Source organism: Gadus macrocephalus, chromosome 5, assembly GCF_031168955.1.
Source record: "Gadus macrocephalus chromosome 5, ASM3116895v1".
Taxonomy (NCBI): Eukaryota; Metazoa; Chordata; class Actinopteri; order Gadiformes; family Gadidae; genus Gadus; species Gadus macrocephalus.
This window is the reverse complement of record NC_082386.1, coordinates 6,310,538-6,337,173: the sequence shown is the minus strand read 5'-3', so window position 1 is coordinate 6,337,173 and position 26,636 is coordinate 6,310,538. Positions and strand designations below refer to the sequence as shown.

Genomic DNA, 26,636 nt, shown 5'->3' with positions numbered 1-26,636 from the left:
GAGCTAATGCCTGACTCTAGGACAATTCTGAGTCTCTAGTTAGAAGGTTTTCGGTTCCGAGATATAACTTGACTAGTTAAAGACAATATATTTCTTCTGGATTTTGTCATGGCTTCCCCTGTGAAGCTGCCAAAAATGGCAAGACTAGTGCTCCCATAACTTACTTGTTTCAGAGCAGATCAGATTTTCTGAAATCCTTGGCGACGTTGACTTCTATTTTACTTCCAGAAAACGCATTCACTCAACTCAAGGAAGGGGTCCTGTTGCATTGTTTAGTCACATGTGCCAGCATACGATGTGCTGGATTACTTCACCTTCTCCTGAAACATTTCCTAAGGGACAACAAGGAAGAAGAAGTTAACCAACCTGTGCAGGGCAATTACCTAAAACAAATATGTTTCAGGAAAAGCTGCGTACTTCCGATATAGGTCTGCTGAACAGGGCAACAAAGCGGCTCTGCTGCTGACTTGTTTTTTTAGATTTCGGTTGGAACCCAAGGCAGGCTATATGTCTGCTGTTCACTAGCCAGCAGTACTGAGTGGAAGATAATTGTTTCTTTTGGTACTTTCTTTGTCTTGAAATTAAAATACTTTGTTCTTTTAACAACCTTATTCTATTTGTCTATATATGTAGTCGTGTGTGCAGTGTTTCTTTATTTTTTTAAGCCTTCCTTGAAGGAAGGAATCGTATACTGAGAATGGGTTATTTCATATTGTTAGTTTATTCTTCCAGGCCACCCATCATAATATAAGCCTACCGTGGTACACACATGATCGGAAAACAGCTGCACGTAACTCACACAACCAGCCGTCTGCAGCATCAACGCCACCTAGCGGTTATGCAGAGCACATATTGCTCTAGTCTAGAAGTCCATCAACCATGGTCATTTGACTCAATTCGTGTTCTCGAATTGAGTCAAAAATAAAGCTTCAGTATGGTAATAGAGATGCAAATTAATGATACTGACATGAGTGAACTCATTAATAAAATCTTATGTTGATATGTTGACATTTGTTTATATCTCATATGCCATAGATTAGTTTCCCATACTGCCTAAAGTGCCTGTCCAATTAAATTATTTAAATTATTAACATTTACGAAAACGAGCAGGAGTATGCCTACAAAACGTTATGTTAAACACAAACACTGCCAAACCTCACAAATATTCATCACACAGGTTCAGCATGGTCGGGCATTTTTAGACAGCTTTCCAAAAGTGTTAGTAATACGTAATTAGCCTTTTTTTCCTTATCATCACTGCAATAAAGATATATGTCGTTATGTGTTTTTTTTATGTTGAATTACTTTCAAAGTATTTGAAATCTATAATTGAATTATTTTTTTCAATATTCTTCAATTAAGTGCCTCAAGTAAGCTGTATCGTTTGGGCATTCTGGAGTTGTAGCTTGGCATCAGTTCCTGTGATTTGATGTTTTGCATACAAATGACTATAATCCTACGCAAACTAAACAGAATTAAGGCAGTTTCGTCAGGAGGAAAATATAAGGAATGGCTTTGTCTTTTCCTCGACGGCTAGATGCATTATTTCAAACATATTCTTAATAATTTACTCTAAATAGGACAAAACCATGTATGACCAGGTCCCATCAAGGATCAAACTCATGACCCCAGGTTTACAAGACCAGTGCTCTTAGTACTGAGCGATGGAACCCATTTGTGTACCTTCACAAATATGTCTAAATGTCATCTTTAAATATAGAAAAATATTCATATTAAGCCAAAGCAATTGTTTTCAATTCAGCCATTTGATTCCATTCAATAAGAGAGACACAGCAGGCAAAGTCAGGTTGGTGATGGTTAGTACATTAAACTAACCATCACCAACCTAATACCTAACAATCTTAATAATTGAAGCTAACAGTCTCTAACCTCATACCTCAACTTAACCATCTGTAGTACCTAAACCTAACCTTCTCTAACCTAATACCTCAACCTATCATCTGTCATACTTAAACCTGACAATCTCTTAGATAATGCCTCAACTTATGTAGTACCTGAACCTAACCTTCTCTTACCTAATACCTCAACCTATCATCTGTCATACTTAAACCTGACAATCTCTAAGCTAATGCCTCAACTTAACCATCTGTAGTACCTGAACCTAACCTTCTCTAATACCTCAATTTATTATCTGTAAGCTAATTTCTAAACCTAACCATCTCCAACCAGATAACCAAAAGTAACATTCTGTAACCTAATGCCTAAACGTAACCACCTATAACCTAATACCTTAACCTAACCATCTGTAACTTACATCCAAAGATGTTATAGCTTTAATACATTACGTTATGTTACCATTTTCAACCTTATCCCTAAGCTGCACAATAAGAATACAACCTAATATCTAACCTAATACAAAATAGGTTTAAGCTCTGCTAATACCTTAACTTAACCATCCCCAGTTTAATATCTACATTTCCCCATCTCTAACCTAATGCGTAAACGTAACCAGCTCTAGCCTAATACATCAACTCAAACCATCCATGCTGTCCGTGTAGTCCCTCCTTACAAAAGGCCATCAAATGAATAAATAATAAATTATTCAATAGACCAGTGAGAGAAAAATGAGCAATAGTTCAAAGCTCTGTACATGAAGAGTGATGACATATATTTATTACAGGTGGAAATGGTTGGCTGCAACAATGTTAATTGACCATTGCCCATACATTAATTATTGTACACTGTACATTCAATGCTATTAATATAATCATGGAATGTTACATTCAAGGGACACAATGGCAATGGTTTATGGAACAAGTTATAATCTTCAATCTTTGCAGTGAAAATCCAATTTACGGCTACCTCAATTATAGAAGTAGGCCTAAAATAAAAAATAAATTGCACAGGTTTTTGTTAGAGCAACGAAATTGGAGATAAGTTGAAGGTACACTTAGACAAAGTACCGTAAACTCTCCACTTCCACAACACATTCATAGTACCAGGAAGTCTACCTTATACTCTCTTACACTCCGTAGTACCTTAAACACTACACTCCATAGTTCCTCAAACTCTACTATACTCCATAGTACCTAATACTCAACTAACACTAGATCGTACCTTCTACTCTACCTCATTCCATGGCACCTCAAACGCTACACTCCCAAAACAGATTCTTAGCCTCTACTGCACCCCATAGTACCTTCAATTCTTCCCCAACAGATTCATAATACCTTATCCCCCCCATGCTTCATAGAACTACACGTCATGGTTTCTCAGCGTCCTCTACACCCCCGATTCGACCGAGTTCCCACACACCACCCCCGCGTCCTCGTGGTGGTCACAGTTGTGCGCCCCCAGCCCCGCGTGCTTGCAGTCCAGCAGACTGGCCTCCGTGCCGGTGCACTGCACGTCGTCCAGCAGTATGCGCAGGCTCCAGCCCTGGCCGAACTCCGAGTGCTTGGCCGCCTTCAGGGCGCCGCGGAAGCCCAGCTGTCGGCACACCACCTCGGCGTTCCGGCCCGTCCACAGGTCGTCGCACACCGTGCCCCACTCGCCGCCGGCGTAGATCTCCACCCGGCCGCGGTCGCCCAGCTCGTGCCCCTCCCCCGCCAGCCTCACCGCCCCGTCGGCCGGGGGCGGGGGAACCGCCGCTGCCGCCGCCGCCGCCGCCGCCCGATGCTTGGCCTTCCTGCGACGGCCTTTCCGCTTGGTGGGCCTTGGCGGGCGGGTGGACGTGGTGGTGGCGGCGGGGGGTGTGGTGAGCTCCGGTTGTCCCAGTTCGTCGATGAGCTCCTGGAGCCAGTCCACGGTGGGGTCGAGCTCAGCCTGGCTGTGCCCCGGGAGCTCCAGGCCAGTGAGGGCTGCAAGCCAAGGAGATAAGAAGGCGCCTCAAAGATAAGAACGGGAAGGGTTTCTTGCACTAAACAAGACTGCATTTCCCATGAGCACCAATGATTCTCCTTGCAATAAGCTACTCAGACTCTTCCATGTTTTTAAACCGAATTCTTAACCTGGTCAGTGGTCATTATGCCCTGAGGCCACAGTCATTTTAGTTAGTCATTAGTTGCACTGCAAAGTGCCATCCTCGATCCTATAGCAAGGGTGGCAAACCGTCATACCCAACCGTTTCATAGAAGAAGAATTAAATAGTTCAAATATAGCAGAAGAAGAGCTATTTCAATAAATATGAATTCTTACTATTTAGATAGATATAATTGTTATTTTTTTCAGGAGAAAATTGATTGCAAATTAGTCATGACAATTGAGCCTGGAAAACATGAAGCTGGTCAGGAGGAATCCAGTTCTACTGCAGTCACTCTGCACCATCCAGCCATGAAGGGTGGGACGTCAAGCTGGACATCTTGCTTATACATCAATGCAGGCTATGTGGTGTCTAGTTTGGCCATGTTTAGGCAGTTTTAGAGTACCAAAGACATATTAAGAAATAAGAAAATGTTTCCATTCTATAGAAAAAAAGGTCTATGCTTCAATTACAACCCCTTGATCTGACAATATATTACAGAGAATATCAATAATATATCTTATTAATGCCATTTTGCCTATTTCAGACACAGGCTTTATTCTTCTAAATAATGACACATTTTTATTTTGTGGGTTTAACTGTGTATTTTATGCATGGGATTAATGTGTAGCTATGTAAAGCTATATATAACTATGCCAATATGGGGAGATTAAGACAAAAAATGTTGTACTACTACAGAACACTGGGGGAAAAGCACACCACATGCTAAAATGGTTTGACTTGGGAAAGCACTCCCCTCCCTCCTTAAGCTTGCCAAAGCGGTGTATTTACAAACGGTCCTCATGGTTTCCTCTTGATTTTCCGCCAGTCTTTTTTCCTAAGTTCTCATGAAACGCCATGCAGTGTGTGTGTGCATGTGTCTGTGTCTGTGTCTGTGTCTGTGTCTGTGTCTGTGTGTGTGTGTGCGCGCGTGTGCGTGTGCTCACCTTGTCGACCACTGCCATTATTTGATTTGAAAGTTTGTTATGAGAGAAGGCTTTGAATATTGGTATTTCAGATGTTTTGTTTAAGATGATTAAAATAAAACAATATTTCGTTATTTTTCTTGTAATGTTTAAAGATATATAAAGACATATATATATACAATGCTAACATTTTTTATGAAAAATCTCTTTGGACATATTGGAGCCAAAGGGGAGGGACCAAAGAGCAGCATGTTGCTCATGCTGGTTCCTGACCCCTGTCCTATAAAGCTGGGTAATCACTATAAATATCGAGAACCCTACCTAGAAAAATATAAACCTACTCTGTAAACTTCCAGCAAACTTTTCCGAAATTGTGTCACCGGCTGTTCGTCAACAGACTGGGCCGGCCTACCCAGCTATACACCATTCTATTTGTTGTGTAGTTAAGTAGAGCATATAACCCCCCACTGGTTGAGCGGCTGGGGATAGTCATTGGCTCCGATCGTATCATATGTGTGGACTCACTTTCCTGCGGTTGGAACTCGATAAGCTTGCTTTTGACTCGGACAGGAAGAGGGTCGTAGTGGCACTGTCCCGGGGCAGCTCGTCTGAAGAGAAACACACACAAAAACGGACAATGACCACCTTTGTTTAAAAACAGAAGAAACCTAGACGCCTAATATATTCCTACTCCATCTAGTGGATGCATAAATAAAGTCCTCCTGCTTTGACGTTTGTTTGTTTTAACCCAGGGGCATGAATAGTTAGGATTAGGGATGATGGCTGGGAAACAAATCAGGAGGCATGAACAGGGTAATGCTGGCGGCTGAAGCTTGAATTCAAAAGCTCTGCAAACAGAGAGAGTGAGAAAAGCAAAGAGAGAGAGAGAGAGAGAGAGAGAGAGAGAGAGAAAGAGAAGGAGAAAGAGAGTGAGAGAGAGAGAGCTGTCAAATTCAGTGTTGGTGAAAGATATTTATACTACCAGGGCTGCTGCATGTCTCGCTTGCCACATTTCTTGCACGTATGTTATGCACACATGCCCCACATACGGACACACAAGCTTGCATGCACACACACTGAACTCATTCCCGAAAATGTGCAATGATTCCACAATGAAATCACACCTTTAATTAATAACAAACGAGACCAAAATGTGCAAATTTAAACCTCCAGCCAAACAGACAAGCAAAACAAATCTTCTTTTCGAACGGTTGCCATGTGACTCACACGGCCAGCTTAGTTATTATTAACAGATGTTTACTCTGAAATCGTTAAGCAAAGCAGAGATGGGTTGCTGTTCTTTACACCGTGATACTAGGAGATAGGAGTGTGCCACTGGAAAAAAAAGACATACCTAGAGGGATCCACAACCTTATACACAACACCGGAACGTGCCGTAGCACTCGGGATTTCCGTGGACATGAAATACAGCTCGCCTGGGTCGAGAAAAAAACAAAACAAGCAAACATTCGCGAAAAGGATTTGACAATGACAAAATATAACGGCAACCATAATACAACTGCAATTCCTATTCATGTTTCTTCTAGTCTTATTCATTTATGAGGTTTTATGAGGTCACATCAACCTGTAAGAAAAAATTATTGGTTTCAGAATGCAGCGCTGGGGATGCAAAAACTAATCGCAAGGTAGCATGAAATTACATTACATGACTTCTACAAAGTAAGAATACAATAGTATTTTAGGGCGGGAGAAAAGATAGGATCCCTTGTGTTCCAAATAATTTAAAACGTTAAATGAAAAAGTCCCTTCCAATCACCGCTCATTCTACCCATTCTCTCCAAGTTCACTCGTTCTTTGCAGAACAACAGAGGTAAACCTACCTGCTTCGTCCTCGGCGAAGGAGATGATGTACTGGTGGTAGTTGTTGATGAGTCCAGGGAAGGCGCAGGTCAGGCCCATGCCCATGCACACCTCGTGGTAGTTCCAGTGGCCCGTGTTTTGGTCCTCCTGCAGACTCATCAAGCGCCTGCAGAGGTGGACAGCACAGTTGTCCGCAGAGTCATGGCAACATACCTCATGGATGCAGTGTCGGGGAAGGCTCAGATCCATCCCTGACAATGTAGAAACTTTTGAAAGGAAGAAAGTATAATCCCTAGACATTTGCACTGGCATATCAGTGGAATCTGACGGTCTGTGCTTCAGTGATAAAGTGTTATACAAGGGCAATACAGACCCTAGACAGATGTTGGACATTGCTGGATCACTAGTAAGGCAAAAACAATATACTAAACAGCTGAATAATGACATCAGTATTGGCAGGCGTGTTCTTTTTTTTATAAATATGATTATAATACAACCCAAGAATTGAGGTCGGTCCAACCATAATATTTACATATTTCTAAGTCTGTCACTGTCTCTCTATATCCCATCTAGCTTGTGGGAGCCCTGTGGGTGGGGTTGTGGATTTCCTGAAAAAGTGAATAGCTTTTCTGCAGCTCTGCTTTGAATAAAGTTTTGAAGCGATTCATATCATTAAAAAAATAAAGAAAAACAAAAAGATAATTGAAACCTTACCCACTCATGAAATCCCCGAACATGTATATCCCGTTCAGGTTGGGGTGTTCACAGCCGCGGTAGACGTAGCCTCCAGTGACAGACTTGCCCATCTTGTGAGGATATGCATAAATAGGAAGAACGTCGTCTGGGGAGTCACAAGGAGAAAGTACTATTACCCTTTTTATTAAAACGTTGTTGTTGTCCTTCTTATATGCTAATGTATCTGTATTTTCTTTATTCGTTGTAAATAACGTCTAGATAAAAATATTATAGGCTTTCACACAGACTAATATATTTGGACAGTTTGGTCAGTTTTCTCTTGCCGTTCTAGAATTTTATGAACAGGCGGCCTTAGTGGGGAAAACAAATTATAGAAACAACAACTAAACAATACATTAATAAGTGCCTTTTTGCATCTTTAGCTGCGGCCGTTTTTGTTTCCACTGCAACCCATTGTCCAATCATTGTTAATGTGTTTACATATCAAGTGAACCGTGCAGTCTTGGAGCTCGGACACCAACCTGAACCACACACTACACTATATTGTATTCAGGTTTCTAGTTTCATACCCAGAAAATAACACAAAAGAGCCGACGCACAAACCTGCAAATCCTCATCGACAATAAAAATGCAATAGCGTATCGGTTACAAATCTCTGGACACACACATGAAAGATCCCACCTACATGACAGCATTGCATCGCACACCCGAAAAAACACCGAGCGCACACGCACCTAGCGAGCTGTTGGCGCACAGCTTCTTGTCGTAGCAGGAGAAGCCCTCCCGGGCCCTCCAGCCGTAGTTGCGGCCCTTCTCGATGATGTCGACCTCCTCAAACTTGTTCTGGCCCACGTCTCCGCAGAAGATGCGTCCTTTGCCCTGCCGGGTGAGCGGGTCGCCCCGGTCCACAGAGCAGCGCCACATGTTGCGGACGCCGTACGCGTACACCTCGGGCCGGGCGTCCCGGTGCCGGGCGAAGGGGTTGTCCGGGGGGATGCGGTACAGCGGACCCCTCTCGTTGTCGTCCACGTCGATGCGGAGCACTTTGCCCAGCAGTGCTGACCTGTTGGCAGAGCAAACGATGGGAATGTGTGGATCACATGTCTTCAGACACTTTGGACACCGACTAATACATGCATAATCATTTGTAGGTTGATTAAGATTGACTGTTTTTGTTTTTCACATCTTCAATTTTAATACTCTTACTGGGTACTTTGTAATAAACTCTTAAGGTTTAGGGTTGCTTTGTCAATACAGTTCAAAGAATTTCCACCACAACATACAGAGACATATTTTTTCTATGTTTTCTGTACATTTATGCCCCCATAATTTGTGTCTGCGATTACTCATTAATTCTGATTTATGCTACCACTTTCAAAATGATTTGAATGTAACTTCATAGGGGGTGCAATTAAAAGTAACTGGTGTAGTTTCTATATCTTTTAATTGTTCTAGTGTTAACCATTAAGGAAGAAGGATGGTTCTGCTTGGGAAGACATTTTGTGATGGTTCTATCGTCGTTATAGAGCTGCGATGGAGTGACTTCCTACTTGTTCTGTGAGTTGCCATATTTCCCAAAGGGGTCTCCGGCCATTCCCCCATCGCCTGTGAATATGTAGAGGTAACCGTCATCCCCAAACAGCACCTGTCCTCCATTGTGATTGGACGCGGGCTCGTCGATCTCCAACAGCACTCTGTGGACATATTTGGGGAGATGACTTAATACCAAAACTGGAGAACCTAAAACTGCTATCGGCAGGTTGACTCGACCCCTGGTGTTCTGACCACACTGTGTTGGATTGAGTTCCATGTCATGCATTTGGCTCTACGACAGCCAGCAGTCAAACAAACACATGAAGACCAGACTCTACTCAGACAGAACTGAATCAAAACCAAGCGGGCAGAGGCATTACTGTTGATTGCAGCTTTAACACAATTGTATTCTGCAAGGGAAATCAGTCAGATGAAACAAACCGGGGTCCCCCAAACAAAACCCCCCACACACCTCTCCGAGCCATGGTCCACCAGGTTCATGTCGTGGGACGACACGCGGAACTCACTGATGCGGACCCTCTCGTCGAAGCCCACCTCCACCGAGTAGTACACATACAGCTTCCCGTTGAACCTGTACTTGGGGTGAAAGGTCAGGCCCAGGAAGCCCCTCTCGTCCCCCTCCCACGAGGACGTGAGCACGGCCTTGGTGATGTTCAGGAAGGGCACCTCCAGCCTGGAGCGGTCGGGGAGGTAAGCCCACACCAGGCCCAGCTGCTCGGCCACAAAGAAGCGGTGCGTGCCGTCGTTGGCGTGCACCATGGCCAGCGGGTTGCGCAGGCCGTTGGCCACCTCTTCCAGACACATCTGCAGGCAGCCCTCCCCGTCCGAGAGCACGCGGCCCAGGTTCTGGCTGAGCTGGGGGTTGTTCACGATGTCCGGGTAGCAGTAGTCCCCGTCGCCCAGCTGCAGGTACTGGCACAGCAGGGCCTGGTCGGCCTTGACTTTGGCCAGGTGTGGGTCGTCGGAGAGGTACTCGAGAGCGGAGCTGCACTTCTTCCAGAACTGTGCGCAGTAGTCTGGGCAGAGCCCTGGGATGGTGCGGACGGGAGTGCTGGCGTCCTCGGCATCGAAGAGGTGAGCAGCGTACGGTGAACATTCCTAAAGGCCAGTTTTGGAATAGGAAGGAGAATAGGAGTACTGAATTGAATTGAATTGAAAATGTTTTTATTTCAAACAAGTAAATAAAAAAAAAGCAATAATAAACAATAAAATAAAATGATGAAACAAGTGGACAGTTACAATAAAGTAATATTTACACACAATGAAAACCACAAATGAAAATAAACTGTCTAACACTTGCTTTACCTGTTCGAAAAGGAGTGAGAAGAAGAAAACTTATTTAATCTCACCCCTTCTCCCTAATTTATTTATCCATAATGAGTTATCAGCTTCCTAATTACCATTTACGTATGTATCTAATAATATTGTCGTATTTATCTAATAATATTTTTTAGTTATCTTTTATTAATATTTAATTAAACATTCATTATTATATAAATACCACCATGTATATACAAATACATATAAACATATACACTACAGTAGGGGTGGGACATGGCATGAGAGGAATAAGGACAAGCATAAGCTTTAATGCATGGCCTCAATTATATTGAATATTCACTTGTTGTTGGTGTAGAGCTGAGAACATGCTTTCTATAACCGTGGTGTGCACAGTGGACAGGGATACGACCTTTGCCCATGCATGCCTACCTGGCACAGCAACTCCTGGACGTAGCTGGCGCAGTTAGCGTAGCCATGGTAATCAAAGTTTCCCATTATCCGGTAGAACTTGGTCAGGAGGTCTTGGTCTTTCTCATAGTTACAGCACCCAAACTCCTTGTACGGTGAGCAAAACTGGAGCTCTTGTTGTGGTCGAAAGGGAGGTTTAAAATCCAAACATTGTGGATGCAACCTTACAGGTGTGCAGCGTAAAGTCAATAAAAATAAGATGATCAATGGGGAACCCCCTCGGATATAACCATAATACTGCCGCATTATGGTGCGGTTCTGGAGAACGCACGGAGCTGTGCCCGCCTATGTCATGGAACCGAAGTTCTCCGGAAAAAAATGCTTCGTCTCTCGACTGTCCTGTGTGCAAACTCAGCGTGCACTTTGCTCCTCTGGCTCCAATCATTCACTTTTTTTGCCCCTGTGCAGTCCGCTTGACGTTCAGATCGCACTCGGGATTCATCGCGGATGTCGTCACTGTCCCCGAGTTACCCTGCTGCCATCCCTTTAGAACAGACCGTCGTGCAGACCGAGCTCCGTGCAGCTTCAGCCACTGATCTCAGTTCGGGGTTTGCGTTTCTGGGTTTGTGTGCAGGGCATGAAGTCATCCTCTCTCCCTCTCTCTCTCCTCTCTCTCTCTCTCTCTCTCTCTCTCTCTCTCTCTCTCTCTCTCTCTCTCTCTCTCTCTCTCTCTCTCTCTCTCTCTCTCTCTCTCTCTCTCTCTCTCTCTCTCTCTCTCTCTCTCTCTCTCTCTCTCTCTCTCTCTCTCTCTCTCTCTCTCTCTCTCTCTCTCTCTCTCTCTCTCTCCGCCTCGCTTTCCATGTTTAGGAGATTTATTCCAATGTGCTTCGTCTGTTAAAATGAATGAATATACATATTATATTATTTTTGCGATTGTGATTAATGAAATTAGTATTCTTGTAATTATTACTATTATCATTATTGTTGTTGTTGTTTTAAGGCGTTTTTGAACACCTGATTTCTTTGTTTACGTGGAAAATAATCACGTTGTGTAAATTCTACTGGCGCTGTAGATCCTCTTCCCCAGCAGGGGTCGACGTCATCCAGACTATAAATGCAGCAGTCTCCATTCAACCAAGATACAAAGCTGAAGCTAAATGGATTAACCTAACGCTCGACATTTGAACGCTGTATTTTAGAAGAAAAAAAAGAAGGAAGCTTTTTTCGATTAACCAAATGGAAATATTTGCAGAATAATTGAAAGGTCACTTATATTATAAGGCAGGGATCAGAGGCATTACTATGGCCATTCATTACGGTGGTTCATCATTAGTCCCACAAAAAAAGGAAATAAAATATGTAAAAACGGTTATCCAAGCTCACAATAGAATAGGCTATAATCAGTGTACAAATTAATAACTATGTATTTGTTTCTTTCTGGTTGAAATAAGAAAATTCTGTGTTGCGTTGTCCCCTATATTATTGTTACACGTTATGCACATGCGTTTCAGTTTTTTTGTTCTCTACTTGTTGAGTCGGATGTTGCTCACACGTCTATTCAAACTCCTGCAGGTCCTCCTGAATATGATTCAAACTCCTGCAGGTCCTCCTGAACGCATCCACACCGACCGCCCATAGGATGGTGTTCATGGGAATCCTCGCCCGTTCGACAGCCGAGCCAATCCCTGCGCTGCTGCTGACGTCACGCCCATCGCCTATGATCGAGGATCAGTGGATCGGAGTCAATCTGGGGCTGGCTGGAGAGAGAGACAGCACGGTGCAGAGGATTTGGTCAAGCTTTTTTTAGCCGGGTTCATTCGGTCTGTTTCGCATATCCATTCTGCTTCCAAGCGTTTTTATTCGGAAAAAAAACTGACGTTTCGGATAAACGTTGCGGTCAAAGGGATCGGGTCACCGGGTGATTTCGGGTACATCACTGGACCTGATGAATCGAGGGATTATCGGCTGCGCAGCGTGTTTCTGGGTCACCTGTTCGCGGGGATTGAGAGTCCACACCTAAGCAGGACCGAACCTGGTCCTTTTTGGCGTTTTGAATCCCATGCTGGGAGGGTATTTATAATGGATTGGTTTTTCATCATTTCACCATCGAAGCTTGGTTAGGAAGAGGCGGCTGCTGATCGGACTTGGATATAATCGGAATCGGTGCGCAAAGGATAAATCCAACAGACGCAAATATGGCCAAACACTGTCCAGACGGAGTGGATGTGAACAAACCCTCCGACGAGGACCTCCCGAGGCTCGCAAAGGACGAGCTGGTGAGAAGGATACGGAGAGCGGAGGGCGAGAAGATGAACCTGATGGTCGAGCACGGGAATAAGATGAGAGACGTGAACCGCAGCCTACAGGTCCACCTCCACGAGATCCGGAGTCTCAAAGAGGTGAACCAGAAACTACAGGACGATAACCACGAGCTCCGGGAGCTCTGCTGCTTCCTGGACGATGACCGGCAGAAGGGCAAGAAGCTGTCCCGGGAGTGGCAGCGGTTCGGCCGCTACACGGCCAGCGTCATGTGGAAGGATTGCGGCGTTTACCAGCAGAAGCTGCAAGACCTAGAGGCCAACCAGGAGTCGCTGATGCGAGAGAACGCCGAGCTGAAGGAGATTGTGGTGATGCTGGACGAGGAGAGGAACGGAGCTGGCTCCCGGAGCTCCATCGACAGCCAGTCCAGTCTCACCAACCTCAACGGGAGTTCGGTTACGGTCCGGGACGTCGGGGACGGTAGCAGCACCTCCAGTGCAGGGAGCGCCGGGAGTCCTGACCATCACCTGCACCATCACCACCCCATGCACAGCCACAAACCGTCCGAGGGCAAGACAGCGACGCTAAGGAGGTCTATGGACGACCTCTCCAGCGCTCAATTCCACAGTAGAGCCATTCCCAATGGACTGAATGGTAAGTTTTTCACAAGTTTCACAAGTTTCACGCCTTTCCGTGCAGTGCAGTGGCAATAAAATGTTACATTAACAGATGTTAATAAAAGGACACCTGTGCAGGCATGCAGTGTAAACACATGGCTGGTCCCATAACTTATTGTGCTTTATGGTCAACATCACAAACTTAAATACACCGTATCAGGACATGCTATAGAAACACACACACACACACACACACACACACACACACACACACACACACACACACACACACACACACACACACACACACACACACACACACACACACACACACACACACACACACACACACACAAACATACGCACACGCAAAGACATCAAGTGGATAGCTAGAAGTGTTGAGGTGTGTGTGTGTGTGTGTGTGTGTGTGTGTGTGTGTGTGTGTGTGTGTGTGTGTGTGTGTGTGTGTGTGCCATCCCAGCCTGCAGGCCAGTGAGGGGAGGCCATTAGTGTTTGCTCTTTGGCATGTTGAGAATCAGGACCATGGTGTGAGCTATCTGGCTCAGAACTCGGTGCTCAAGCTGACACACACACAGGGCCTTATCATGGGGCCTTATGCACACGCTACACTTTACTGTCATTAGTTAAGAGAAAATGGCGGGACTCGTCGCACACTTTGGTCGTGTACATGCTAAGCACATGTAGAATGTAAATGTCCCTCTCACAACCCTTCAGTTCTGAATACTAATCCATCACGAAATGATCCACCTCAACTATTTTTCTCCGTTCATACTGTAGTTCTTCTCCAGTGGAACAAATCTTAAAAATATATTATAATATATGAGTATATTAATAATAAATATTATATTTGTTATAACTTTGTTATTACACACATCTCGAGCCCACCTCCGGTCAGACCACTGTGGCTAGGGGGGGGAGGGGGGGGGGTTGGGGGTCTACTCCTCCCTGCCGCGCGTTGGGCACAGACAGATGGCGCGGCCGGCTAATTGCCTTAGCTCTTGGCCCGGCGCAGTCAAACCTAATGAGGATTAAGCGCTGTGAGCCCCCCATACCCCCCCCCCCCAACCCCAGGTCCACGAGTTGCAAATTATTTGGTCAGTGAGTTGAGTCTCGGTTGTGCGTTGACCTGTATCACCTCCACCTCCGCCATTGACCAGCACCACCCGGGCCTGACAGCCTCTAGAAGGTTCTAGTATGTGACTCTCTGTGTCACACCACACACCTGTGTGTGCACTCTCACTGAGCAGGTTTGGCTGTGACCAGCGAAAAATCCTGCTGACCAAAACTCAACCAAATCCCGATATATTGCGTGCAGGGATTCTCCAAATAACAAAAATAGCACAACGTCCACAAAGTGACATAAAACTTGTTTTGCGAAAGTTTCAAGTCGCACATCAACAACTCGACCAAACAGGAAGGTTTTGGCGACTGTAACTACGATACCACACATTGTGTGGGGTTTCAGCTGCACAATGGAGCTGAGCTTCCTGCACCTTTTCACTTTAGCATTCCTTTATAGTGTTGGTGCACTGAAAGACTCTCAGTGACAACGACACACCCACACAGAAACCAATACCCCCCCGACACACACACACACACACACACACACACACACACACACACACACACACACACACACACACACACACACACACACACACACACACACACACACACACACACACACACACACACACAATGCTTGGCAACAGTCCTCAGTGGATTCGAGGTCAGTGTACGAAATCTGCCGAGTCAGATTGCACGGTGGTCTCTAATGTTCTGGCTGCTGCTGCTTTGCCGGTGTTTTTTTGTGTGAATCATTGTTAAAGTGTTGGTTGACGTTTGATTGTGTTAACTTTACTGCTATTGATTTCACTTGCCCCGCTTACAAAGCAGTTTGCTGAGACTCATGTCGGACCTGTCTGGTGTATTTTCCTGCTCTGTCTGTCCCGTAGTGGACAGACAGAGCAGTGTGCAGAAGTAGGTCTTTCCCTAACAAGCAGGCAAGTGCTTCGCTACACATTAGTTGCATTTACATTACAATGTTGGTTTGATATTTTTGTATCCCCTTTTATCCGAATCGTGACCCCAAGAATCGAAATCTGCGAATAATTCAAAACACAGCAACGGGGTGAAGGCGGAGGCGAGAGCAGCCTGGCACGCGGCTGAGGAGATGAGCAAGGTCCTGGCTGTTGGTCAGGGGCCCTGGGCTTCTACCGTTTTACTATATCGGTCCATGGCGGTCGTAGCTTACTGGTGCAACCGCTGCCAGTACTTTACTGTAATTCTACAGTGCACAGTTGTGCGTAACGTAAGTCTATCGTCATATTAGACAATCCAAAACGGTTAAATGTATCGATTTTAGGCCACCTTGATTCCATCCACACACAGATGCAATTATGCTTACACATACTAACACATATTTTCTCCATCTGTTTCGTCAATTGCTTGCTTAGTGATTGATTAGTCATTGTGTAAACTGAACAACATATCCTAATTTCAGCACCTATGAGCAGCAAAAGATCGACATCATCACTTGATAAAGACAACCATTATGGGTCAATTACCAAAGATCAATGCATTTTCTATATTTAAGTGAACCACTAATGGTGTTCTTGTAATGAACTAAGAATTTAAGCCCTAGATTCAATATATTTAAGAGCAGAGAGTCCGTTAATGGAACGTTGCCTCAAACAGAATCTGCTATTTTAAGTTCACTCTCATATAACCTGCTCCGAGCGTATCCAGTCAGCTCTAACACTCTACTGACCTCCAGATCAGCTCCTTGATACACCTCTACCAACTCACTAACACTCTCAGGATTCACCTGTTGAGCAGCTAAAGCGCCTCTCCGTCTCGCGAGAAAAGAAACGACACAGAACAAGTCTGATAATTGTGTACTGTTTTTGCTGAAATTCTCTGAGAATCTTTCAAAACCGACATCAATGGGCAGCCATGAGGGAGAACGGGCCAATCCGGTGTGTCTGGTCAGTCAGAGGAATGCTGTCGTTGGTGTGTCCTACTTCTCAGTTTGTTGAAGAAGGATCACCTCACCCTACCCCCATCTCTCATCATCCTCTTCAATAGCAGCTCACGGTGCTGTGATCATCATCGTTATGGAGTTGCATGGTATGCCATGTTTGGGCCAAATACACCGTGTTGAGTTTGACCTGCAGCGTGTGAGGAGATTGGACGGGTTTACTGCACTTAAATGGCAATAAATAAGAATCATTGCGTGCTGAATGAGCCTTCTTTTTTATATATATTTTACAATTAATTATGGCAAGGAAAAAATTGATTTAACTGTTGAATAAATGAATAATGAATAAACAACGAATAAATAGGCGTAACCCCCCCCCCCATCCGGCCCCCTCCCTTTCTTTGGGTCTTGCTGATTGAAAAAATAGATTGTCTGACTCTGAGGCCGTGGGGCCCCTCTCAGGGGGCCCATTGTTTCGCGCCAAGGTCCCTGTTGTGTCACTCAGTATCTGTGCCCTGCTTCCCAGCCCCCCCCCCCCCCCCCTCCAACAATCTCCATCCCACCCCAGGACCCCCCTCCACAAACTCTGTGTGTTATTATCAATGGGCCCTCTCTTTCTCTGCCTGCCCCTGATTTACTCCTGCTCATTCTAGTTCTGGCCCCCCTATCCAACTCAGCTCCTCCCATTCACTCTCCCTTTCTCCTCTTGCACCCTGCTCCATCTCTTTGTCTTTCCCTCAATATCCAATATCATAAGCACTTATACACTATGTATATTCATAGTGTGTAACTGCTCATGCATTCTTAATCCACAACCTTTGCCACTTGGATTTCAATCTAGTGCTATTTTTTAGTTTTGGGTTTGGTTCTTTCTGTCATGTTATTTGGGCCAACATCTTTAGTTTTTCTGTGCCCTGTATCCTCTAGGGTTCAGTGTGATAAAGAAAAGATAGCGCAAGGTTATCACCGATCCAAATGCCCCCTGCCACTTACCATAAAGCAACACACTCCCGGCTGTCGCTGATAAGAGCCTCACTGACAGCAGTGAGCATCTACAGGCACAGATGAAAAGGGACAAAACACACACACACACACACGCACACACACGCAGGCATGCATGCATGCACGCACACAACACACGCACATTAAGCATGGAGAAGAAGTTGAACAGTGTTGACCCCAAGCGCTCAAGGACCAACTCTTCCACGTAACCGCCCTCCTTAACTCCTCCTGTCTTAACAAAGGAAACATATGCAGCAAAGCAAGAACAAAGGAAACAGACTTCCTTTAAAAACACACACACACACACACACACACACACACACACACACACACACACACACACACACACACACACACACACACACACACACACACACACACACACACACACACACACACACACACACACAGCCCTAACAAAACACAGGCTACTAGTCCAGTGAGTTTCATCACAGCTGGCTCTCAGCTGTTATCACAAATAAGTTCATGAAAGGAGGAGCTAAGTTGAATCTACCGGCCCTTATCGTTTTTTTTTCCAATATTCTTCTGCCACTTGAAGTTCCTTCCCAGCCTGGGCCATGTGATGTTTTTAAATGTTGCAGCTGTGTGTTTGAATTTGAATTTCACAATTTGAGTCCCTCCCTCTGTCAATGAAAGGGTGATCAGCGCTTTTGGTTTCACCTTTGTGAAGAACTAAACATACTTACTTTCGTTACAGCTGCTACATTTTGTCTGCAGTTAGTTTTTTTTCACAAGGCTAACTTTGTGTTCCGTATAGTATGAATTACATTTTGATGAGGCAATGAATCAATGAACACACACACACACACACACACACACACACACACACACACACACACACACACACACACACACACACACACACACACACACACACACACACACACACACACAGAAGCTCGACCGCTTTGGTCTTGGGTGCTCCCTCGTCTTAGGTGCTCCAGGGTTACCCTGCGTGCGTTCTCCCGCCCGATAACCTCACGTGGTGAACCACTCTTCCCTGTGATCTGTGAGCCTCATGAGGAAGTCAATATGAATCGGGCGTACGTGCGTTCCGAGGCGAGCTGACACCCTCTCGCTTGCCTGTCCCATGGCGAGATGTAAAGTAGTTGACTGCACTGCACGCACGGTCGTGCGTGCAGTGCAGTCAACTACTTTACACATCAGCGGGTGAATCACCTAATGGTTCACACGTCGGCCCGTTTACGACCCGGTGCTTCGGGACCTCACTGATGAGGGATTTACGGCAGCCATTCCGTTTACAATCGCACCCGATCATCCTTTTATTTCCCTGTTTGCTTTGTCAGCGTGCGCACCGGTGATCCCAGTGAGAAGGGGGTGACTGGTGTTAAAGCGTGCTGATGCTAGAGGGGGGCCGCCGGGGGGGGGGTCTTGATCCCGAGAAGGAGCACCCTATAGAGACCTTTGGGTTGGACCTACTGGGCCCACCCCGAGAGCGATGACGAGCTCAGCCTCTCGCCACGCCACGGCTGCTCGGAGCTCGGAGCCGGACGCAGACGTGTGTACCCGGAGAACGAGTGTTTTCTTTGGTACGGATTACCTCGGCAAAAAACATTTCAGCTTCATCGAGTCGTTCATGGGTTCAGTCATGGGTGTGTACATGCGGTTTTATGGATGGACGGACGGACCCAACCAAATCGGGTTTACAATACACATAGAGAGTAGAGAGCGACCAGTGATCCAAATATACTCACGTAATAAGTTGTTCAACTCGAGGCATATTGCTGCAATATCTGGAACCCCACCCTCAGAGAAACATTGAGGCCTTCGGTATTGGGACTTCATGTGTGGCTGATCTCTGCTTACGGTATCCTATGGCATGAATGTAATCAAAGAAACGAGAAGCACTGTATTTAGAGCCGAGGTTGTACCGCACTCTAAGGGTAGTGCCTCAGTGAACCATTGTGAAGCATCAGTGGTTATTAAGCATCAGTCCCAGACTCCCCTAGCCAATCACCTCCCTGACCTCCACACCAGGAAGCTCAGAATCCCAGCATTCCTGGTTTTGATGTCTGCACTATCCCTGTAAAGTCAGGCTCTGCCCCCTGCTGTGGCTCCTCAAGGGTCTGAGAGAGAGAGAGAGAGAGGGGGAGAGAGAGAGAGGGGGAGAGAGAGAGAGAGAGATAGGGAGAGAGAGAGAGAGAGAGAGGGAGAGAGAGAGAGAGAGCGAGAGAGAGAGAGAGAGAGAGAGAGAGAGAGAGAGAGAGAGAGAGAGAGAGGGGGAGAGAGAGAGAGAGAGAGAGAGGGAGAGAGAGAGAGAGAGGGGGAGAGAGAGAGGGAGAGAGAGAGAGAGAGAGAGAGAGAGAGAGACAGAGAGAGAGAGTCGGAGAGTCTGAGAGGACTTGCAAAGAGGAGTGGGAGTTCCACACTCCAGTAGCCATGCACGGTCAGATGAGCCTGAGCCTCTGACCTTTCCACTCCCCTAAGACACACACACACACACACACACACACACACACACACACACACACACACACACACACACACACACACACACACACACACACACACACACACACACACACACACACACACACACACACACACACACACACACACACACACACACACACAATCGAACATGTCTCTACTCCCTTAGCCGCACATTTTTTGGGGCGTCTCTCAGGAGAATGATGGCCGCGAACAAAGCGTCTGAATCTTCCGGAACAACCCAGGCCAAGTGGGTTTCAACCCACTGCACCTTGCAGTACAGGGCTAGGTGTGTTTGTTGAAGGAAGAACTTCTGCCTCCTTTTAGCTGACTGTCATGTGACTGTTTGTGACTCATTTCAAATGTGAAATGCTGCCTCTTGACTTTTCGAGACTTTCACTTCTCGTAAACGCTAGAGAAAGACCCCGGTGTTACACCTCAAGAGAAAACTCCCCGTGTTTACCCTCTGTTTGCCTCGTATAATCTGTCCACAGACACTTTTGTTTTTCCTGTCCTCCCCCGTCTCTGTGTGCTGATTACACAGCGCTCTAAACGCAAGTGTTTTCCCACCTACACTTGGCTAGGAACCAGCCGCTGGTAAACGCAGAAGGTTGTCCGCCAGCTGTTCTCAGAGCGGCGTTGCTGGTGTTAATTCCTTAAGGAGCCTGTAATTGTGGCTCCCTCATTCCTGGCTCGTGTAGACGGTGGCTGAATGACCGTCGAGGGACTCATGCATGATAACAGCGTTAAGGGCGGTGGGGCGGGGGGGCTTCCTGGAAACACTTTCTGTTGTGGTCTATTCAGTGCTTGGCATGAGTCGCTTCTTCACGCTCCACAATGCATTCTTTCCCCACTCGGCGAGATGGAGGTGTAAATTCAAAGCCCTGGGACTCAAAGTCCTTTATAGGATGGATGTCATCAGAGCAGAGTCTTGATAGATGATGGTATGCTTTTGCAACAGGATTTCCTTTTTCATCATTTGCCCCTCAAGGCCCCAATGTTTCTAAATCGTTTTTTTTGGTGTTTTATTTGATCACAGACTGTTTGACTTACACTCACCTGTGTCAATATTCGGGGCTTCCTATTTCCTTGTTCCCTCAGTGTGTTTGTTGTTGCGCGTCAAGGAGCCAGGAAGCAGAGAGGCTTGGAGCGTCTGGGTGGTTACGGGAACAATGAGGCTCATTTGTTTACATCCAGGAAAGGCTGTTGTGTGTTTGTTGATGGAGGGTTTCGAGTCGGGCTGAGTGAGGGTTTGAATGGCCGACCCCTACCCACTGCCAACCCACACACCCCTTTCTCCTGATGGAGAATTGGTCCCCTGTGTTTAGGGAAGATAGGTCTGTCTCTTGGTATTATCTGTGTTAGGATATCTGTGTGTGTGTGTGTGTGTGTGTGTGTGTGTGTGTGAGTACCCTACTACCGCCCTGATTTTGTGTTGTTTTTATTTAACCTAATTAATTTTTGTGTATCTGTGTGTGTGTGTGTGTATGCCTGTCTGTGTGTCTGTGTGTCTGTGTGTGTCCGTGGTGGTAGTGTTCAACCTGTCGGGATGGATTTACAGCGAGCCGCGTAGAGCAGGACCTGTGTTGTTATGATAATGACCCAGCATGGGAAGGTTATTGTGTCTATGTGTGTGTGTGTGTGTGTGTGTGTGTGTGTGTGTGTGTGTGTGTGTGTGTGTGTGTGTGTGTGTTGGGGGGGGGGGGGGGGAGGGGGGGCATGGCTATGAATAGATTCCCACGATGGCTGTATTAAGGCCAATTCTTGCATTTGTCCGTAAACTAGCAGCAAAGTCTTTGCCGCTTTTGGGTTATTGTGATGAAAATAGAAGACAACTAAATATTTAATAGAGTTGTTAAATGGTCTAATCAACACATGGAAATAAACTCAGGCGTAAGGTCCCATACCCATTGCCATGGCCCTGAACCAACGTCTTGCTCTCTCTGTCTGCCTCTGTCTCAAACACAGACACGCAAACACACACAGACACGCACACACGCACTTAAAGTGGACAGATGGCCATCTGCTGCAGGTCAGAGGGGAGTCTGCTTGTAGATTACTGCAGTGTTTTTGCCGTCTTCTGGACACTGGCTTTGATTAAACACACAGACACAAACACAGATACAGACAGAAGGACACATACATACGCACACACTAGTCCTGGTATTGCATTTCATCAAACTCTAACAACTTAATCTCCGAAATAATTATGAGTAAACTGAAACAGTCAGTGCAATCATTTATTTTCTTGACTTTCCTTCGTTCGTCTTGTATGTCCTCTCTCTTTCGTCGGCTCTATAAGAGAACGCTCAGGATGATGGGCGGGCGGGTGTATGGCTAATGGTCGTGTTCATGTGAAGTGAGCCCATGCACGATCAGCTGTTGACGTGATGAGACTGAGAGCCACAAAGCCCTGGCTCTGTTGTTAAAACCCCTTCATAAAGCACATGCTTCTCACTGGGCCAAACCACATATTAGTCCTGAAAGCATGGTTATAGAAATCCTTTTGATGTTGTCTTTGCCAAGAAATCCACAGTGGACCCTCCAACTTAAAGCCCACTGACACATGTTGAGACTTTTGCATTTTATTATCAGCTATCTGCTGAAACGAAGTCGATCAAAATAAGATTTGTTGCCATTTAGGATTCACCCCAATAATCCACAATGAAAAAATTTGTTATTTTAAGTTATTACGGCAATATATATTAGACACGTTGTTTTCGACTCATCATAATTCATTCATTATCATACCAAAATCTTAAAATTTAAGCTAAGATTTAAGTATTAAAAGAAAGTCAATTTTTTTTTCAACTTTGATTTGATCTTAACAATGTTCTGATAAACAATACATTCACCATCATTCTTTCTTTTATCAGGTTGAAAAGAATAATCAATAACCTATGAGAAATTACCTATCGCGTCTGTGTGTGTTTGTGTGTGTGTGTGTGTGTGTGTGTGTGTGTGTGTGTGTGTGTGTGTGTGTGTGTGTGTGTGTGTGTGTGTGTGTGTGTGTGTGTGTGTGTGTGAGATGGGGAGGAGGTGTGGAGGATGATGCTTCTCACGGAGATTCCTTCAGCTGTGTGTATGAACAAAAAAAAAAGCTGCCTGGTCAGGAATGCCAACATTCCAGCACACACAAACACACACAATGGGGGAAGTGCACGATGCAGTGTGGGAAAAAAAAGGCGCGGCGATGAAACAATGATGGCAGCGTTGTGTGTCACACAGACACTCACGTTCCGCTCTAAACACCGCTGCTGGACTCGTTTCAGACAGCCGCTTGGGTGTCTGTGTTGTTTCAGTGTTGCTGCAGGTGTCTTAATTTGAACATCGACGTCAGCGTGTGTGACGTAGAGCCATGCATGAATGACTGGATTCATATCTTTTTATAGCCATGTAAACACAGGTAGGAGCCAGTTTGAGCCAGTATGTGCCAAACGCTGTCCCTCGCAAGTGCTGCCCTCCCAATCAATGCCCTTTTTCTCTAGACTACAACCCTGATTGGGTTTCTTTGTTTTGTGTTTTTTTGCTTATCGTCACTGACATGTCTCGCTCATACACGCCTCTTCAACAGCATCACGCGACACCATTCTTAGAAGAGGCTTGAGGCTCCTCCCACCAAACATTTTTCGTGGTCGACCGCGCTTTGGCTTTGCTTTATGGGCTCTGGTTTATGCACAGGCTACCGGCCAGCGATGACTTCTGGTTGATGGCTACCAGGCACTGGTTGGCCAGTGGTTGGCCATTATTGGCCACCAACAGTCAGTAGCTGTGGTAACAATCTTTCTTCTAGTCGATGTTGAACTATGGATAGCGTGTAAAAGCCACGCCAATAGTCTCGGTAACGATCGGTTAGTAGAACAAAATGTAGTCCACGCAGTTATTTTGCTTTTGAATTGTTGTTCAGGGTTCTGGATGAAGACGCATTTTAAGCATTGCCAGATGTTTTTACACAAAATAATATTCCAGTCCTAAGGAAACAGGATGGATAAACTGGGATGGACTGGAATGAACCTACGATAGACATGATGTGCAAACGAGAAGCAGAGCTGGCTCAGGTGGCACAAAACAGCAGATTGAGGCGGCACAGTTCACAATATGAATTCCCAGAATGCAACTGGGATGAGACCATGGACGCATCTAGAGCAAACATCGCATCAGGCTCACCGACTCAGTGACACAAGCAAGTTAGTAGGTCGTTACTATTGCATCAACATGATTAATAGCTTTTTGATAGCAGAACACACACTGAGCTTTGAGAGGAAACGCCTGCCATCATCCCATGAGAGTATGCAGTTTAGATTCCAAAGAGGGCTGGGCCCTGTGGTGTATTCCAACCCTACCAGGGGGGAGGGAACAAGGTGAATACAATTATGCTGATGGTTGTCTGTGGCTACCTCGTTAGGTTTATATGATGAAGAATGGAGTCATATGGAGAACCAGCAATCACACAACATGGAGACATCGGACGGAACGGCTGTGGAACGGAACCCAGCTTCTACAAATTGAAAAGAGAGAGAGTCACATTATGGTCATTCAATGTCCATTCAAAATGGCAAAATGACATTGACATGAAGTGGGCCTCCCCCCAATGAACATTGAACCTGGCTTGTGGGTTAGCTGTACTGCCGTTGTGATGTTTATGGACACCTCTCCGTCTGAGGCAGACAGTAGGATGTCTTGTTGAATGCCACACCACTGCCTTTTATGAATGGAACATAGATCTGTCACACATTCCATCTCTTGCGACACGCACGCACGCACGCACATACTGTACAAACACATACACATACACACTCACATGCACACAAATCACAAGCTCCTTTGTAAGGAGACTAATTGAACGCAATGATCCAAATTATTACACATCCCCATAGTGTTGAGACAAGTTGTGTGTGTGTGTTAACTATTCTAAAGTATGTAAAATATCCCCAGTTGCCTTGCAGACAACAGCTAGGAAACAGCTAGCATTCCAGCTAGCATTATGAACACTAATCAGCACAATTGGATTTTTGCAAACCTGCTGCAGTTAGCCTCTTGATTTAATCTGATGCAATCTCTTAATCCCCCACTACACATACGCGTGCGCGCACACACACGCGTGCGTGCGCGCGCACACACACACACACACACACACACACACACACACACACACACACACACACACACACACACACACACACACACCCATGCACGCACTCGCACGGACGCACACAGAGACACCAATGGACAGGCTGTCCTTTTGAGTGTGATGTCATGCAGGGTTATTTCTTGGGTTTTGAGTTTATTAGGTGGCGTTTTGCTCACTTGCTTGGTATTCAGGGCTGGTCCAATGGAGGGCGTACTCTAGTGTGTGCCATGGGAAAATTAAATGAGAGTGCCTTTTCAAAAACTCACTAAGACAGTCTTCCCGCACATAACTCCTTTCCTGTCTGGGGATAGAAGCTATTGTCCTGGGATACTCAACCCCCAGAGAGACCCATACGGGGGCTGCCTGTGGTGTGTGAGTGTGCGTGTCTGTGTGTGTGTGTGCGTTTGTGGGTATGTGTGTGTGTGTGTGTTGTATTTAGGGGGAGGGAGGGGGGGGGGGTGCGGCGGGGGATTTGAGGACAGAGTGGGTCAGCTCTGCCGTCACTGTCTGGTGCTTTGGCTGGAGTGGGGTCATAACGTGTGTGTGTGTGTGTGTGTGTGTGTGTGTGTGTGTGTGTGTGTGTGTGTGTGTGTGTGTGTGTGTGTGTGTGTGTGTGTGTGTGTGTGTGTGGTTGTGCATGTCCATGCACGGTGATTCGGCCATCTGCCTGACAGCATTGTCGTGCAGACAATGGGGTGTGGGGCTCATCAAAGCCTCACCATGGTGAACTGGCCAATAGGAGTGTGGCTGCATCACACACACACACACACACACACACACACACACACACACACACACACACACACACACACACACACACACACACACACACACACACACACACACACACACACACACACACACACGCACACACATTGCAAGCCCACAAAGAATTTAAAAACACAACCCCAATGCAAATGAAAATATTTTCCTTGGTATCTTTCAATGTTTGGCTGCTTTCTATTCCATGTTGGGTATACTGCATGAGCCATTAAGAAGTGACAGGAAGGTTTAGGCTATGAGGCAAGTGGGGGTCAAGGGTCAGCCCTTATCTACTCCTTTGGTTTTACAGGGCTATAATTCAATTTCAAAGAGTTTTCCTTTACTGGGAAATTGGCAGGAACAATAAGTAATATTATTAATGAACACTCCATAAAATGAAACATCTTGTGTTATCATATTATTATAGTTAATAATAGGCCTGTAGTTCAATTTCACAAACACAAATATACACGTGCTTCATTCCAACAACCTGTATTGTAGGCTACTGCCATAAGTGTGTTTGCAGCTTATGGCACGACAGTAAGCAGAATTGTTCGGTGAAGTTGTTAATGGACATTATATCATGTCATTTCCAAACATTGTACAGAGGCTATGGAATCACTAGAAGCCCGCTGGATTCACAGAACAGTTATTTAGCTTTCCACAATTATTTAAAAATCTGAGCATATTACTTTCTATTTATCGTTTGAGATTTTGAAACTAG

General features: G+C 45.6%; 2 protein-coding genes and 1 long non-coding RNA gene across 3 annotated transcripts in view; 2 read left to right on the top strand and 1 right to left on the bottom strand.

Annotated features, from left to right (window-relative positions):
• Positions 1 to 2,614: 2,614 nt before the first annotated feature.
• On the bottom strand, positions 2,615 to 11,291 carry hhipl1 (HHIP-like 1). The gene is made up of 9 exons (XM_060051861.1): positions 10,690 to 11,291; positions 9,431 to 10,077; positions 8,976 to 9,119; positions 8,160 to 8,488; positions 7,444 to 7,570; positions 6,750 to 6,895; positions 6,263 to 6,344; positions 5,434 to 5,516; positions 2,615 to 3,821 (listed from the first exon to the last, which is right to left on the bottom strand). Exons 1-9 carry the CDS (start codon positions 10,972 to 10,974, stop codon positions 3,244 to 3,246), a joined length of 2,421 nt encoding a protein of 806 aa, XP_059907844.1. The 5' UTR covers positions 10,975 to 11,291; the 3' UTR covers positions 2,615 to 3,243.
• Positions 11,292 to 11,648: 357 nt separating this feature from the next.
• ccdc85ca (coiled-coil domain containing 85C, a) overlaps positions 11,649 to 26,636 on the top strand; it is a 28,831-nt gene continuing 13,843 nt past the window's right edge. The window contains exon 1 of the mRNA XM_060051863.1: positions 11,649 to 13,581. Coding sequence (XP_059907846.1) covers positions 12,864 to 13,581 — 718 coding nt within the window. The 5' untranslated portion in view covers positions 11,649 to 12,863. The remainder of the gene's footprint in view (positions 13,582 to 26,636) is intronic.
• LOC132457609 (uncharacterized) lies at positions 13,604 to 15,261 on the top strand. The gene is made up of 2 exons (XR_009525735.1): positions 13,604 to 13,947; positions 14,098 to 15,261. It is a non-coding gene; the product is annotated as an uncharacterized LOC132457609 (long non-coding RNA).